Genomic DNA, 14,302 nt, shown 5'->3' on the forward strand with positions numbered 1-14,302 from the left:
CTCTACTTATCGTAGTATCTGGTCTAGTATCGTAACTTCTCTTATTATACCGTCGCTCATGCTTACAAATTTCTTGCTTACGCTCACGTACTATTTCGTCCTATATCTGATAATTATCTTTATTATACCTTGATTTTTCTTCAATATCTTGTTTGTAATAAGTGATTTGGTTCACCGCTAAACATCGGTAGTATCGGTATCAAAATCGTAGAGTCACTTTAACATCATTTATTCTCGTAAACATTGTTAACTCGTTTTTCTACATCGAATTCTTTAACTATTGCAACCGATCCCCCACCGCTAAAGTCTGGGAATTTTTATAAAATGACCGGGAAAATGCAAGAATTATACGGGAATTTTCAAATCCCGTGTCGTTATACACCCTGTATAATACACATAATACACAGATTTTGTTCAGAAATTTTATTTTTTTTCTACGTACACTAGCTGACTACTTTTGCATGCGTTTGGGAATTAGGGTGAATAGACTTAAAATGATGTTTCACATTTCAATTCGAACCACCTGAAATATTTCACAATAACAGTGGTTTTTATTATTTTCTGGCGAACATATGAGGTTACTTTTTTATTTTTATTTGTTTATTTAATTATTTTCTTCCGCGCATTTATTCTTTAAAATACTGCGTACATTACGTGTACATAGCTTATTATTATATAGAGTCTGTTCGCGTTAAGACGGCCGAATTTCGATCACTTGTGATTATAATCTAACAATATAATATGTAGTATATGTATTAAAATTTTTTTGTCAGTCGATCATTCCGACATGATCCAGTTTTGTTTTTTTCTTCATTATCTTCTTGACAATTATAATCTTATAGCAAAATTTTTTTTACTTGCAAATCTCTTGAAGGTATGCAATAAACTTCCTGTGAATCTCTCGTCCCTCAAATCGTTCACACGTTGTATAATAATGAGTGAATTGCTAACAAATGAATGGTTTAATGCGCATGCGCTAAATTATGACAGCAATAGCAGTTTTTCTGCCAGAGTGACCAACATTCACAAATTCAGATGACAGGTCGTCGCGATGTACGTAACTTCAAAAATATTGATCGCCCTGACAAAACAACTGCTCCTGCTGTTATATTTTAGCGCACGTGCATTAAACAATTTAGGCGTTAGTAATTCACTCTGTATAATACATATTTATTTTTTTTATGTGTATATATAATCACTTTGAAATATCATTTTGAAATATTACAATAATTTATTTATATAATAGTTATAATATATAAGTACTCCGATTAAATAATTTACACAAATTCGCCCTACTTAACGCATAACGACTGAATATTCATCATTATTAAACTGTATAATATATGTATCATACCTGCTATAACTTATATCAATATATTGCACATTTGACAACAATTACGTCTTAAGACCCTTAAGTACTTAGGTATAGGAATTAGTGTTCGCTTGCGTTGTTTTATTTTTTCAAATCTATTGTTTCGTCTTTTCGTCATTTCATCCCCCCCCCCCCCCCCATTTGTGTGACCGTGTATGATTATGCGTATGTTTACGTGCACATGTATATGGATTGGATTATGTTCTCTTCTGGAGACACTCGCAGATAGAGAAAACCAACAGAAAAAGAAGTCAAGAGAAAATCACCCAACTTCTTTGAAATTCGTTCGATGTATTTCATCTATTATAGATGCATAATAGCTTTCGTTGCGGTTTGTTAACGGTACAATATAGCGTATGTGAAGGCGAAATATATTCGATATACATTTTTGTTTCTTCTATATATATATACCAAAGCAACTATTATAATATTATAGATAATAATATTTGCAATTCATTTTATTTTTCATTGTTTAACGCTTTGTATTATTTGTTTATTTATTCTTAAAACTTTTTTCGTTTTCCTTTCCATTATCTTTGTCGTAACCACCCTTCTTTACCGTATGAGTAAGTACTATCTTTCGTAAGTCTATGTTTGCTTCATTGTATTTGTATTTACGGATGGACAGTGTTCTTTCCGAATAGAGCTCCTCTGAATGAGAGGGCTGCCTCTCCTAATGATTACTCGAACGCTTCCCCCACTAAATATTTCTGTTTACGACTGTTTACGCAATTAGCTTTGTACGAGGACACCCGGCCCCGTTCCAAAGTTAAACCGGCGGCCGAATCGAGTCGTGCTCTCGCTATTCGTGGGAAGAAGTAATTACCAAGAATCATATTTCTCTCAGCGCCTTTGAACGGCCCTATTCGAAGGTAATACTGTACGTATAAGCCAGGTATAATAGCTTTACAACCAATAGTTTATTATTCGAGATCCATTATCATTGCGTTATACTCTCTTCGTCGAATCGAGATATTTGTTACTTGTCTCTTTATTGGAGATATAAAATACCCGATGTGTTATAGGCCCTCTATCGTAGGCCTCGTAATTATTCAAGCCATTATAATCGCATTACAAGTTTTTCTCATCACAAAATCATTTTAAATCTCGCGCGTGCAACTCCGTTCCATTTAGAACGCACGTTGAAAGATTTCAAACTTTCCAATCGATTACCGCGACTCCCTCGTAGAAGATGTCTCGGCCGGCATAGTCTGGAGCTAACGCCTCTGTCGGAAAACATGATAAGCGTTACATGGACGCCACTCGGTAAGGGTAGATTCCGGAAATACCAGTCGGACACTCATTAACCTCAATTATTTTCCACAGTCAAAATAACGGAACGTCGCTGGATGATAGCGTTACAGATTTAACCGAGATATCTAATTGTACCCATCTCTTTGCTCCTCGCTCCTTGTTTTTCACAGCACGTCGCAAGAATCGAGGTTAGGCTATCAAGAGGCTCGGCAGAGTCTCGCGCCGAACGTTGCGTCGTGCTCAAATGGCGCTGAAATAGTCATGCGCAAGCGCGATAGCATTCTTGCAGTTTCAGATGCTCCTCTCATTGAACAACATTGCAGTCCAGGAATTATTTTCACGTTTTTATAGCAATTCGACCACCACGCTGATCGGCAATCTTCACAATATTATTGCGGAGGATTCGAACACACCGTGGGTCAATTCCTCAGCTCAGGCGTGAAGAGTGCTCGTTTGTGGAGGAGCCGAATACGGTGTCGTTCCAGGCGCTGTTGACGGCTGAAGACTCAGTTGCAGCTGATGCTGTTGCGCCTTGGCCCTCAAACAAGCGATGCTCTCGTTCCTGAGCTGCTCGGTGTCTTGAACGCCTAGAAAATATTCAAGGAAATTAATCTCTTTGTGTACGTGTCGCATCTTCTAGTCTCGACTATAAGGGTTTCCGTCAGGGTTTTGGCATTTTTGTTTCATTTCAGAGTATTGTTCCGGTAGAATTTTTTAACACTGTGGGCATTGAACAACACACGCTGTGTTAATGTGAGTGAGAAAATATTGGATTTCGGATAATAGTTAAACTCTAATTATAGTAGAACCGAATTTTATCCCATTCGAATATCGTAGAACAAGATAAAAAGAATAAAGGAGTCCGATTCTAAATCAATTTTCACAGAACTGAAAAAAGTCGATTACTCGAAATTCAAAAAAATTTGTGCCAAATAATTGAAAACCTTATTACCTATGGATGTTTGTAACTTAGAATGGGTTCAGACTTCTTCTCAATCAATGTACAGTAGTAATTTTTCTGAAAACGGAAAGCTTCGATTATGGGCAAAGTATAAGGTCCTATGTCGAAATTTTTGTATTGCTTTAGTTCAAAGCTCTCGAGTCCACGAAGCGGCGAAAGAAAAGGACGAAACGATAACGTGAAAGTACTGTGTAGTAACGTAAATAGAGAAAAATATCGTTATAAATTCTTGGATTCTTCAAAATCGGCTAACAATGAAATTTCGGGAATTTAACTACAGTATTAAAACTTTTATTAGATCCTTTTTTTGCGTAGAATAATTCAGTCAACTATTCGCTTTCATGCATAACATTTTTAATCGAACAAATTCGCGTGCACTCATCTCTGCCATGAGCCAATATCTTTTCTCTCTATTGCGAATTTTGGAAACCAAGCATTCTATTCTGAGCTATCGTGTCTAGAGTATGACTCGTACGTAATGAGACGAAGACTTGCGGAGACTCACCTTTGAAGTCACCTCCGGAGGATGAGGAGGGCCCCATGCCATCCTGGCTCTCTTGACCGCTCTCGGAGCTCGTCGGTCCGCCTTGAAGGTGGTTATGATGGGGGCTACTTCCGCTTCCGGCATGATCGTTTCCGCTGTCTTCGCCACCACCCTTGAGGTGTTCCGCTGCCTCTATGGACTTCCGGTGCATCCCTACAGACCCACAGTCAATCAGATCTTGATTATTTTCGAAATCTTGATTAAAGCTGCTCGACTTAGACGATTGCGCTGATAGAGACGGACAGAAAAATTTTGCGTCGTATGAATCTCGATTTTCGTCTTCCTATCCGTGAGCTCTGTCTGAATATTATACAGCAATCTTATCTTCATTATTACAATGCCTTTATGACTTTCGTTTACTAGATTTTTTTCATTTAATTTTCTTCTTGTATCGGACGCGGGAGATTTTCATATTTAAATCGCTTAGTATAAAATTTGAAAACTAATTGTTCTCTGAATTGCGGATTAAAATTTATCCAATTTGATAACATCGATCATCGTCCGTTTGATTGTGTATCAAAAGACTGATCTTTCGGGATTTGCGATTGATATTTTCATTAGTTAATTTGAGACACGGTATAATCGCGTTGGATAACTTACGAAAATAACTTTTCGCAGGAGTCGAAGTACTTAAACAGCGTCATAATGAAATTCAAATGCTGTAATATTAAACAAATGGCTATTTGCGACGACTAACTGTAATTTCCTACACTCGGATCAAAGAAAAAATTAAATACCAAGGCTATACAACTTAAAGGAAAAGAAATAAAACAACGAATCGTTAGTGAAAATCGATGTGTTAATTAGGCTTACCGAGTAGCCAAGGTGCGACGGCCTCGTTCTCCTTCGCACTTTTCAATATAGTTTCTGGAAGAGGGAGCGAGTGACGCACCATGGCTCCGTAAAGACCGTATTCCGCCATTATGGTACTCCGGCCCCAGCATTTCTCAGTCTTACGCCACTTGGCCCTTCTGTTTTGGAACCAGACCTGAAACAAGGAATGGAAACAATAATTGAAACCCTATAAATTTTTTACACGCGCATAATAAGCGCGAGTTTTTACGTACAAGTGAATCGTCCGAAAAATATCCATTATGGTATCGGAAAGAGGTTCAAAGAACCACCGAGTAATCATCAAGTGCAAAGTTTCCACATAGATTCGCTTGCGATAAATTTCTTTTTCAAGGAAGGATAAGACAGCGTGATGGGTGAAATTCTCTAGAAAATAAGTAACGTTTCGACGAGGAATTAAAAAATATCGACCACCACGGGATTTCGCCTTCTTCTGGTCTGGCATTCGAATTTTTCAAATTCTCTTCTCCTTTTCCCCAATTAAATCGACTGCGTGAATCGTTGAATCGGCAAGCGCAAGCTTCTCGTACCTTTAACGCACATTCTAACGATATCGGTATACACACGATGAGCACGTATAGATGCACGCGGGTGGGTCATTTCAATCTCACTGTATCCCAATTACGCAGACACACGCTTCGGGCGGCTGCTACTGAGCGTGGCTTTATTACGCTCGAATGGCCTTGTTAGACACACGATCCATCATTATCTCGCTCCTCTATACTCGATACGCGTAATTTGCGGATAAATTTTCGTTACTGTAGTCTTATTTATTTTTCTTCTCTTGCTATTGGCTCGGAATACAGGTAAAAAGAGGAGAAAAGTAATCAGAATATAAATTTTTACGCATTCATTAATCAGCTATTTATAGTGCTCGATTTTATGTCTACTTTTTTCTCCCATCACATATTCTTGAATATTAGTCATCATTGATAAATTGTGTTTCTTTTTTCTGCCATCCCTATATAACAACGAATTTTCCCCTTTGACACATGTTCCGTTTTATTATCAGTATGATGAATTTAAACAGGAAAAAATATTGCTGTCAAATTGTTTGCTTGTTATTGACTGTTAGTGACAGACCTCACAGCCGGGTACTACAAGTATCCAAACTTCCTTTTGTATTAGCTATAGGTCTCACAGTCACCCTTCTCGATAGACTCAAAACAATAGTAGTGGGTTCGAGGTCGATTTAACGATTAATAATATGGCCACCAGATATGAAACTGTACTTCAGGGTTTATTGGACAAGCTTTACTTTCATTTAATCAGTAATTATTCAACGCTCGTGTCAACTTGGGTAATTTTCAAACGGTTATTCGTTCAACACGGGTCTCGTCGCGAGCAGAACCGGAGTAAGCCCCAGGATGACGCGTGCAGGTACCATCTCACCCGAAATCGTCGGTCAGTACCTGTACTATTTTAACCGGGGGCCGCAAGCCGCGCCGGTTTCTCGACACGGAAGCCACCCCGAGATAGCTCAGTTACCCCGGCAAGGCCAGCCCACGCGGCTACACCAATTTTGTGTGATTTGTTATTTATTTTCAAGTCTTCTTGATCCGCGGACTGCAATAACCACGTTGGTTCCCCAACGTGTCAACCATCCCGGGTCCAAACCTCAATCATGCGGCCCCGGAAAGGCCAGCGCGAGAATCTCCAACCGGCTCTACCCAGTTCTGCTCTCGCATCTAATTACTCGACCACAAGTACATCAGAAACGCGATCCAACGTCATTTAATAATCAAATCGATCATTATGAGCCTCGATTCGCCGAGTTGATAGCCCCACCTTCACACGATTCACTGACTCACTCTCGCACACGTAACAAGCTACTGTCAACAAGACTCACGTGTTATCTCTTCCGAGTTTCGACTGATACTGATCTGGTTTTGGATTCTTCTCCGTATTCTCCTCTCGCTTGCTCTCGCGGGGATTTTCAGAACTTTGGACCGTGTTGTCTTGTTGACCACTCGCTGTAGTTTGCGTGAGATTAGCGTACTTGGATTCATTCGCACACACATCGTAGTATTATGATACATTCTGTCCCTTTACTAACCTCTAGCTGATCTATAGCGGTCTTTCACCCCCCTAGCCTTACCACACTTCTCTGTTATTACATATGGTTTCGAGTAATGCTCGTCCAAACTGTAGTGCTATTGAGTACACTTCTTAATTTTTTACACATTCTCAGGTTGAGATCGCGTTAAACATCGGATTGCAACTTAATAATCACATGGGGCAATATTGGTCTGTGGCAATGAGCGATTACGATATTATAGGTCATAAAGCACCAATTACAGCTGTTATTTTCTGTTTATGTATTGGTATACGTCGCCAACAATTGACACCTTCTATCTATCATGATAGTACAGTAGAATAACAGTCTCGCGAAGAATCAGTTTAAACTGATCACATATTATATTAAGACGAGTGGAGTTCAGTGTTTTTAATTCCAAGCAATAGTAACAAGTGAGAAGTTATGAAGATTTTAGATGCGTGAATATTTTGTCAAATTTCATAAAAAGCTAAAAAATACTTTCAGACAATCTAAGGCGTCGAACCTTAAACTGCACATTTAGTGCATTTGGCTGTCAACTTTGGCTGCACCAGCATCAGCTTCATGTCAATTCCAACACATTATTTCCGACTGGCTGTCTTGTATTGTTCAGCCATATATGCGATTCATATTAAATCCGCTTTTTCAAATATCTATTTAGGTGTGTACCTATATTCGAAAAACGTGTTCAATAAAACCGATTGCAAAATTTCTACCAAAAAGACAAACAAATAATACTGCATTGTCGTCCAGTTCTGAGCTATGCTTAAAGTGTCAAGTCTCTACCTCATCGAGAAGTTTGTTTAAAAACGATTGTAACACCTGTACTAAATAGACAAACAAACGAGCAGACAGACAAAAAAAAAAAAAACGAGCTAATGAAAACGTGGTATTAACAAGCGATAAAAGCTTAACTTTATCGATCGTTCGTGTCGTGTCCTCGTTATCGTAACAACTGAAACTTGTCCATTTCAATTCCTTTGATCAAATAATTTTTCGACACTGTACGATCATCTTCGCGTACTAAATCAGCGTGTTCCAGCTGCGGATAACACTTGTTACTTTTTTATATATCATTCTGAGTCACATCCCTGATCCGTGAGGCTGGATAATTGATGATACTGCAGCGACGGAAAAGTTATAGTGCTAATAAGTGCAGGACCACCCGTCGGGCAGACGCGTGTCAAAATCTAGTTTCGGTTCTAACGAAGTAGGCGTGCGAGATATTTCTTTTTGCACGCATGAATTGTGTTTCTTTTTTTTTTTTATTTTTTTATTTTTTTTATTTTTTAGCCTTTTACAAGCGACGCATCTCCTCTTTTCCTAAATTTCGATCATTTGATCTTCTTCTGTCTTTAATACATTTTCTACAAGCGCAACCCTGCGTTGAATAACAAGTTCGTTCTGCCTGGAATCGTCGGGAACGATGATAAACGCAATGTCCAAAACGATCCGACTGCGGGACATCGCTATTACTTTTCCCTGCCCGAAATACGAATTGGAAATTAGATTTCAAGAGGCGCGTATAAATTATACCTTATACTCTCGAGTTTCGTTTGTCTTCTCTAACGTTGGGTTGGTACTTTCCCCCGATTATCCCCAACGAGCCTTTGAACGTACTTTATGAAATCAGGATCGATAAGCCCTCCAGTCGATACAAGGACTTTCGAGAGGAAAACGGACTTCTTGATTAATCAAATATCTCCGGGAATTATACACCCCCGCCAGAGGTTTATAGACTCCAGTTTTCAGGTTCAGACCTCATCCAACGTATGGTGTTTACCCTCACGAATCGGGAATATTGTTTTCACGTATAAGATAATGTTGTGACGAAATTACATTTTTTTTAAATCTTTCCAGCGTAGATAGCATGGAATAATTCAAGGCACTGGGATCATGTCCCCAAACTGAGCGAGAAGATTTAATTAGAAAAAATAAGCATCCATACTTATAGTCGTAGCTAATGTCACGTTTCATACTTTTATATTAACTACTTATGATTTATTGCGCAAACGTTGCAAAAACAAAATTTCAAAATTTATCTCAAGCTTTTCGGACGCCTTAGGATGAGACCATTGATGGAGAAAATCAGCATGAAAATAACCGTCAAGCATCGATCTTGCATTTTAAGAAATTTTGTCATCCAAATTACACAACATCTTTCAGAGTAATAAGAATCCGTAACATTAAAGCAGAGAGTACGAGGAATTATCGTAAAGCTTGATTCCATTCGTTGTTTTTTATTTTTTTTTTTTTATACAACACTTTCACTAAAAATGACTATACGATATAGTAAAATTCACCTGCCCGAATTTAAATATCATACTGTGAATCAGAGAAATAATTCAGTTTTTCTCTAAATAATTTTCTTGCCTATTCATTCGTTATTTTTATTATCCGTATTAAATTTAATCGACAGAATGCAAATAAGGTTGATATCAAACATCAGTTATTTTTACAAAAAAAAAAAAAATTAAACTCAGGCTTCTATCTTCAGCCAGCAATAGTTAAAAAAAACTCTAGTACGAATGACCGTAACCGAAAAGAATGGCATACCAGACTTTCTGGTCACAGGAACAAAGCTCATTTTCATTTTATACCCAGAACCGTATTTTCGGTTCTGTTCAGAAATGAAAACAGTTAATGAGATAATAACTGTATCTACTAACCATAAATGTAATGCAGATTTTTTTTCGTTCCAAATAGCGATGCTGCTATAGATATTTTTGAAACAAGGTATCTGTATAACTTTGTATACTGAGAAAAATTTCATTTCTAATAGTCACTAGAAAAATTCAGTAAAACATGTATCGTTGAAAAAACTGTTGAGATATTTTTAGAATTAGGAAAAACGAGGTACACGTAACCATTTTGAGCTATCGTCGATCGTTTTTTGGTAATTGTAACGCAAAATCAGTTTGTTCGGTTTACTGTATTTTTATAGTTAAATAAGGCTTTAACGTCAATTCATTGTTGCACAAGAATTAAATTTTCTCAACAGTTACAAGAAAATATAGCAACAGTGATCGTAATGAGAAAGAATAGCAACGGATACCAGACTTTCCGGTAACGGCTAGAAAACTAATTTTCATTTTTTACCTAGAACTATATTTATCGATTGTGGTAAAAAATGAAAATAGTTAAGGACCGAGCGGTAACCGTTGCTGAAAATTCCTCTCAGTGTACCTACTTATAAGGTAACTAATTTCTTCTCGCTATATATCTTTCAGCCTCGTTTTTTCCGAGTCGAAAATTATCACGGTAGCAAGGCGTAGGTTTTTGCAAAATTTACGTCGAGGAAGAGTTTGCGACTCGGAGACGGTCGACTTCCTGCTAACATTTCACCCTTACGCCAGAGGCTGAATTCGCGTAAGCGGCGCAGCGTTGCGGAGAACACGCAGTTATTGGCGGGTACCAATTTGTGCCAACAATACCGAAGTCACCGGCAGAATTGAAACGTAATTTGAATGAATGGAAATGGCGCCTGTTCCCGTGTCAATTTAGCTCCACACCCTGAAATTATCATCCTACCCGTTAAATCCCCTCGTAGAAACTTCTCTCTCATGCCCTCGCTCCAACTTTTCCAGATTCAAACTTTCACTTTAGCCATGTTTGCGAATTGGAACAACCACTCGAGGCATTGTTTGCCACGTCACACGTCACTGTTTATATCTATTCAAGTATCCAAATGTGCCAAAAATCACATGAGAATTTGAATTATCGCAGGAAACTCAAGCCTTGTAAACATTGTTAGAAACTCGATTTGCGTAAAATTAATTTTTTTCTTTTTTTTTCATGTTTCAAGATTGTATGAATGAAGACGAATTTATCTGTGGTTTCTGTGCTTTGAGACGTTTAAAATGCTGAGAAATTTTCCTAGATTTGGAAATTAATACGCAGACCCTTCAAGTTGCCTTTGTTTGATGAAAATAAGGCAGCAAAGTGTTACTTACATTTAAATTTATAGCGAGAGAAGATTTTTTCATTGAAATAAAATCTAAATATCAGTTTATTACGTACTAAAAATCTTCCTAGAGGATAAGGTTCTTAGCTTACAGGTATGTGATTAATTTTTTCCGTTTAAATAACACGTAAAAAACATACACTGAGAGAAAAGAGTTATCGAACTAAACAACTGATGTTTTTGACTTCCAGTTTAGTTGGTTCGAACAATTTCTCACTCAGAATGACCACTTTTTAGTTGAAACAAAAACATTAATGTATTGATTTGAATGCTATATGCTTTCGAGTTTAAGGTATTTCAAACAAGTATAATACATATTTATTACATCGGATTAAATTTCGGAACGAAAACTTCGCTTAAATCAACAAAATTTAGTTAATTCGCGAAGGAATAGTACTTTAACCGCTGAACACATCGGCTCAAAAGCACCGAGAGATTGGAAATAATAATCCCGCGCTTTCTGAAATATTAACGTTATTGTCAGATAGTATATATGGCGCAATGTGATGTTTGCCCGACATAATCAATGATAACTATGATCAAAGAAATGTGTAATATGTTGAAACAAGAATTTGTTTCACATGACAGGTTTTGATGTTCATTTAAGAAAATTATTTTGTTCATCAGATTACATAGCGACTTCGAATAAAAAAAATTCCACTCAAGTAAATGAAAATATGTTTTAGTGGAACCAAGAAAGAGTTCTTGATTTCCTATAATATGTACCACATTTAATTCAAGTTACTCACGGATAAAAATATCAAACCAGAAGAGCAACTCGGTGAGTTATGCCGTTCAATCTCTATTTAATTCGTTTAAATTATTATTTATTGGTCCTAAATACGGATTTTCTTTTTATTGAAAACTACATAAATTGTCACTTTGAAAAAACGTGCTCTCTGGACTATACAAACGCATGGATTATTTGGACCAATTAATATTTATGAAATCCAATAACTTTTTTTCTCAGTGTACTCATCTCAGTGTCGTTGAAAATTTTTTCCAAAATAATCACGAATGTGATTTTGTATGTATATAATCGTGTAAACAGCGAATTATCCTCGTAAACCATATCGGTCTTTTATACGTTTAAGCAAGGAGAAATCAGATAGAAGCAAAATCAGGACTTCTTGTACCTTTTGTTCAAAATGGCGTGCTATAGAGGATCTTCCAAGGTCCACGAAGACAAATGTGTTATTATTCACATTGAAATAACACTCAAATCATACTACACGATTATTTTAGAAAATTCTGCGTAGAAACTGAAACGAGTGTGCTAGTTGGATGAAAAGAGTCGCACTGCAACTAAGACTTGGACTAAACATCCCAATCATAATGATAATTTTCATCACAGTTATAAACCCAATGCTCAGACCTTGTACCAGTGAAAAAAAAGTACCTGAAACAGTCTAATAGATGTGTATCGTAACGTTCATCGAAATGAGAAGGAGATGGATGAAGGATACCGATACTCAAATTCGAATAAATTGAGTTCAATACCGGGTAGGTACTTTTCTTGCCGCTAATTATCCTGATAAATGGGTTATTAAGTTCAAAGGTTTCTTCACTCCGCTAAGTGTATGCGTGGAATGCCGGATAATTAATACTTGAAATCCCTTTCGAATATCAGGGAGGTTCGTTGGTATACGTATAATAACCAGAAGCAGTGTCGCGTAACATCTTCGGTGTATCTGTTACCCTGACAAGCAAAGGGAAAAAGGTAAAGAAGTACAATCGTTTATTTGCACGGGATAAAGGTGGAAGGCAAGAAAATCCGAGGCGACACCGGGACGCTGCTGCACGGGAGCAGCTCGAATGGCTGGCTTATTTGTCGCGATGTGCTTTCACGCCTGTGTGTGCATAGCTTGCATACACGTATATCTGCCGGATCGCTGTATACATCTATAATAAGTCTGGCATGCGCAGTAGCCTGTTGGCGTATCATTGATCAGTGCGGCGACAGACTATTGGGCGAGAACAACAGAACGAGGCTGGCCGGGCATAAAGAGATGAAGGAACGATCCTGCACATCCGAATCCCCCTATACGTGCAGGTATCGTGAGTTTTTCTAACAGCGAAATGATCCGTGCGCCTGATGTAGGCAACCGGAGTTACACCTGCTGTTCAGGTTGAGCACTGCGTCCCGCCAAGGCAGTCGCTAATGTCAAGAGTTTGTTTGTCGAAGTAACCTGAGTTTTGGGAAATGTGGAAAATTATGAAAAATTGAATCCGGACAATCACCGAAGGCAATAATGAGGCAACTGAGAGCAGGATTGTCGTCAAATTTGATTTGACGGTTGGGATGCCTATGGCGGAACGCGGTGCTCAACTTGAACTTGAGGTGTAACTCCGGTTGCATGCATCAGGCGCACAGATCGTTTTGCCGTTAGAAAAACTCACGGTATAATGCACATTTTAATAGAAGCGATACGTTGATAGGTACGAGTTGTGTTTGAACGTGTGACAGTTTTTAGTCTACGACGCGTGCGATATTTTGCCAATAGATATGATTATTGCGCAATTACGCAATGTATTGCGCAAAATGTGAAAATTTATTTGCCGTGAGAGAAAAGCTTTTGTTTCATGGAATCGGAATATAGGTTTTTTTTTTTTTATGCAAGGTGATTTACAACTGAAAAGAAACAAAGCTGCAGCTTGCAGTCTGCGAAAATCCGATGATGTTTTGATTATTCCAATCAAATTGTGGAGGTTGATAAATTTAAGGGGGGAGGAAATTTAATCGAAGTTATCGAGCAGAGGCGAACAATGTTTCAATACTTTTTGGCAGCATGCATCAAATTTGAGTCGAAATTTTCTAGAATAAAGGATAAATATAAACCGATGACCAAAGTCATTCAGTTTTTCTCATTTATTCAAATAATTACATACTTGTATTGAAAGAATTTGTAATCTGATTGAATAGATCTTTTCTATTAATTTCAGTACAAACAAATTGTAACACACGTCAAATTGCTTTGTCAAATTGATTGATTGATATTCGTACAAAATTTTGAAAATGATTGCTGAGTATCTGGATGATTTAACCTCGTGCATCTTTAAAAGAAAGCATAAAAATTCAATTTTGTTACATCATAAAACAATATAACATCGAATCATTCTTTATACACGTGCTCAACCGATTTTGAACGTTCGATTTAATAATCCAGTTAGATTTTCTTCACGTATATCGATGAGTGGTGGAAAATTAATATTTGCAGAAGATGTCGATTATAAAAACAGAATTTAGCAAAATTTTTTTCCGAGAACGGGAATAAAAATGCACGAAGATTAAAAAACAG

The 14,302-nt window shown here is 37.5% G+C and overlaps 1 protein-coding gene across 4 annotated transcripts in view; it reads right to left on the reverse strand.

The window, feature by feature from the left end:
• Positions 1-314: 314 nt before the first annotated feature.
• The window catches only part of LOC107218884 (visual system homeobox 1-like), a 77,753-nt gene continuing 63,765 nt past the window's right edge, over positions 315-14,302 (reverse strand). For 2 of the 4 annotated variants that reach the window (XM_046743974.1, XM_046743973.1), the window contains exons 5-7: positions 4,945-5,119; positions 4,093-4,284; positions 315-3,213 (exon numbers count right to left, since the gene is read on the reverse strand). In XM_046743974.1, coding sequence (XP_046599930.1) covers positions 3,059-3,213; positions 4,093-4,284; positions 4,945-5,119 — 522 coding nt within the window. In that variant the 3' untranslated portion in view covers positions 315-3,058. Of the gene's footprint in view, positions 3,214-4,092; positions 4,360-4,944; positions 5,120-14,302 lie in introns of all 4 variants that reach the window. The other 2 variants (XM_046743972.1, XM_046743971.1) reach the window with 1 other exon arrangement.

The sequence above is a fragment of the Neodiprion lecontei genome, chromosome 6 (assembly GCF_021901455.1).
Source record: "Neodiprion lecontei isolate iyNeoLeco1 chromosome 6, iyNeoLeco1.1, whole genome shotgun sequence".
Lineage (NCBI taxonomy): Eukaryota > Metazoa > Arthropoda > Insecta > Hymenoptera > Diprionidae > Neodiprion > Neodiprion lecontei.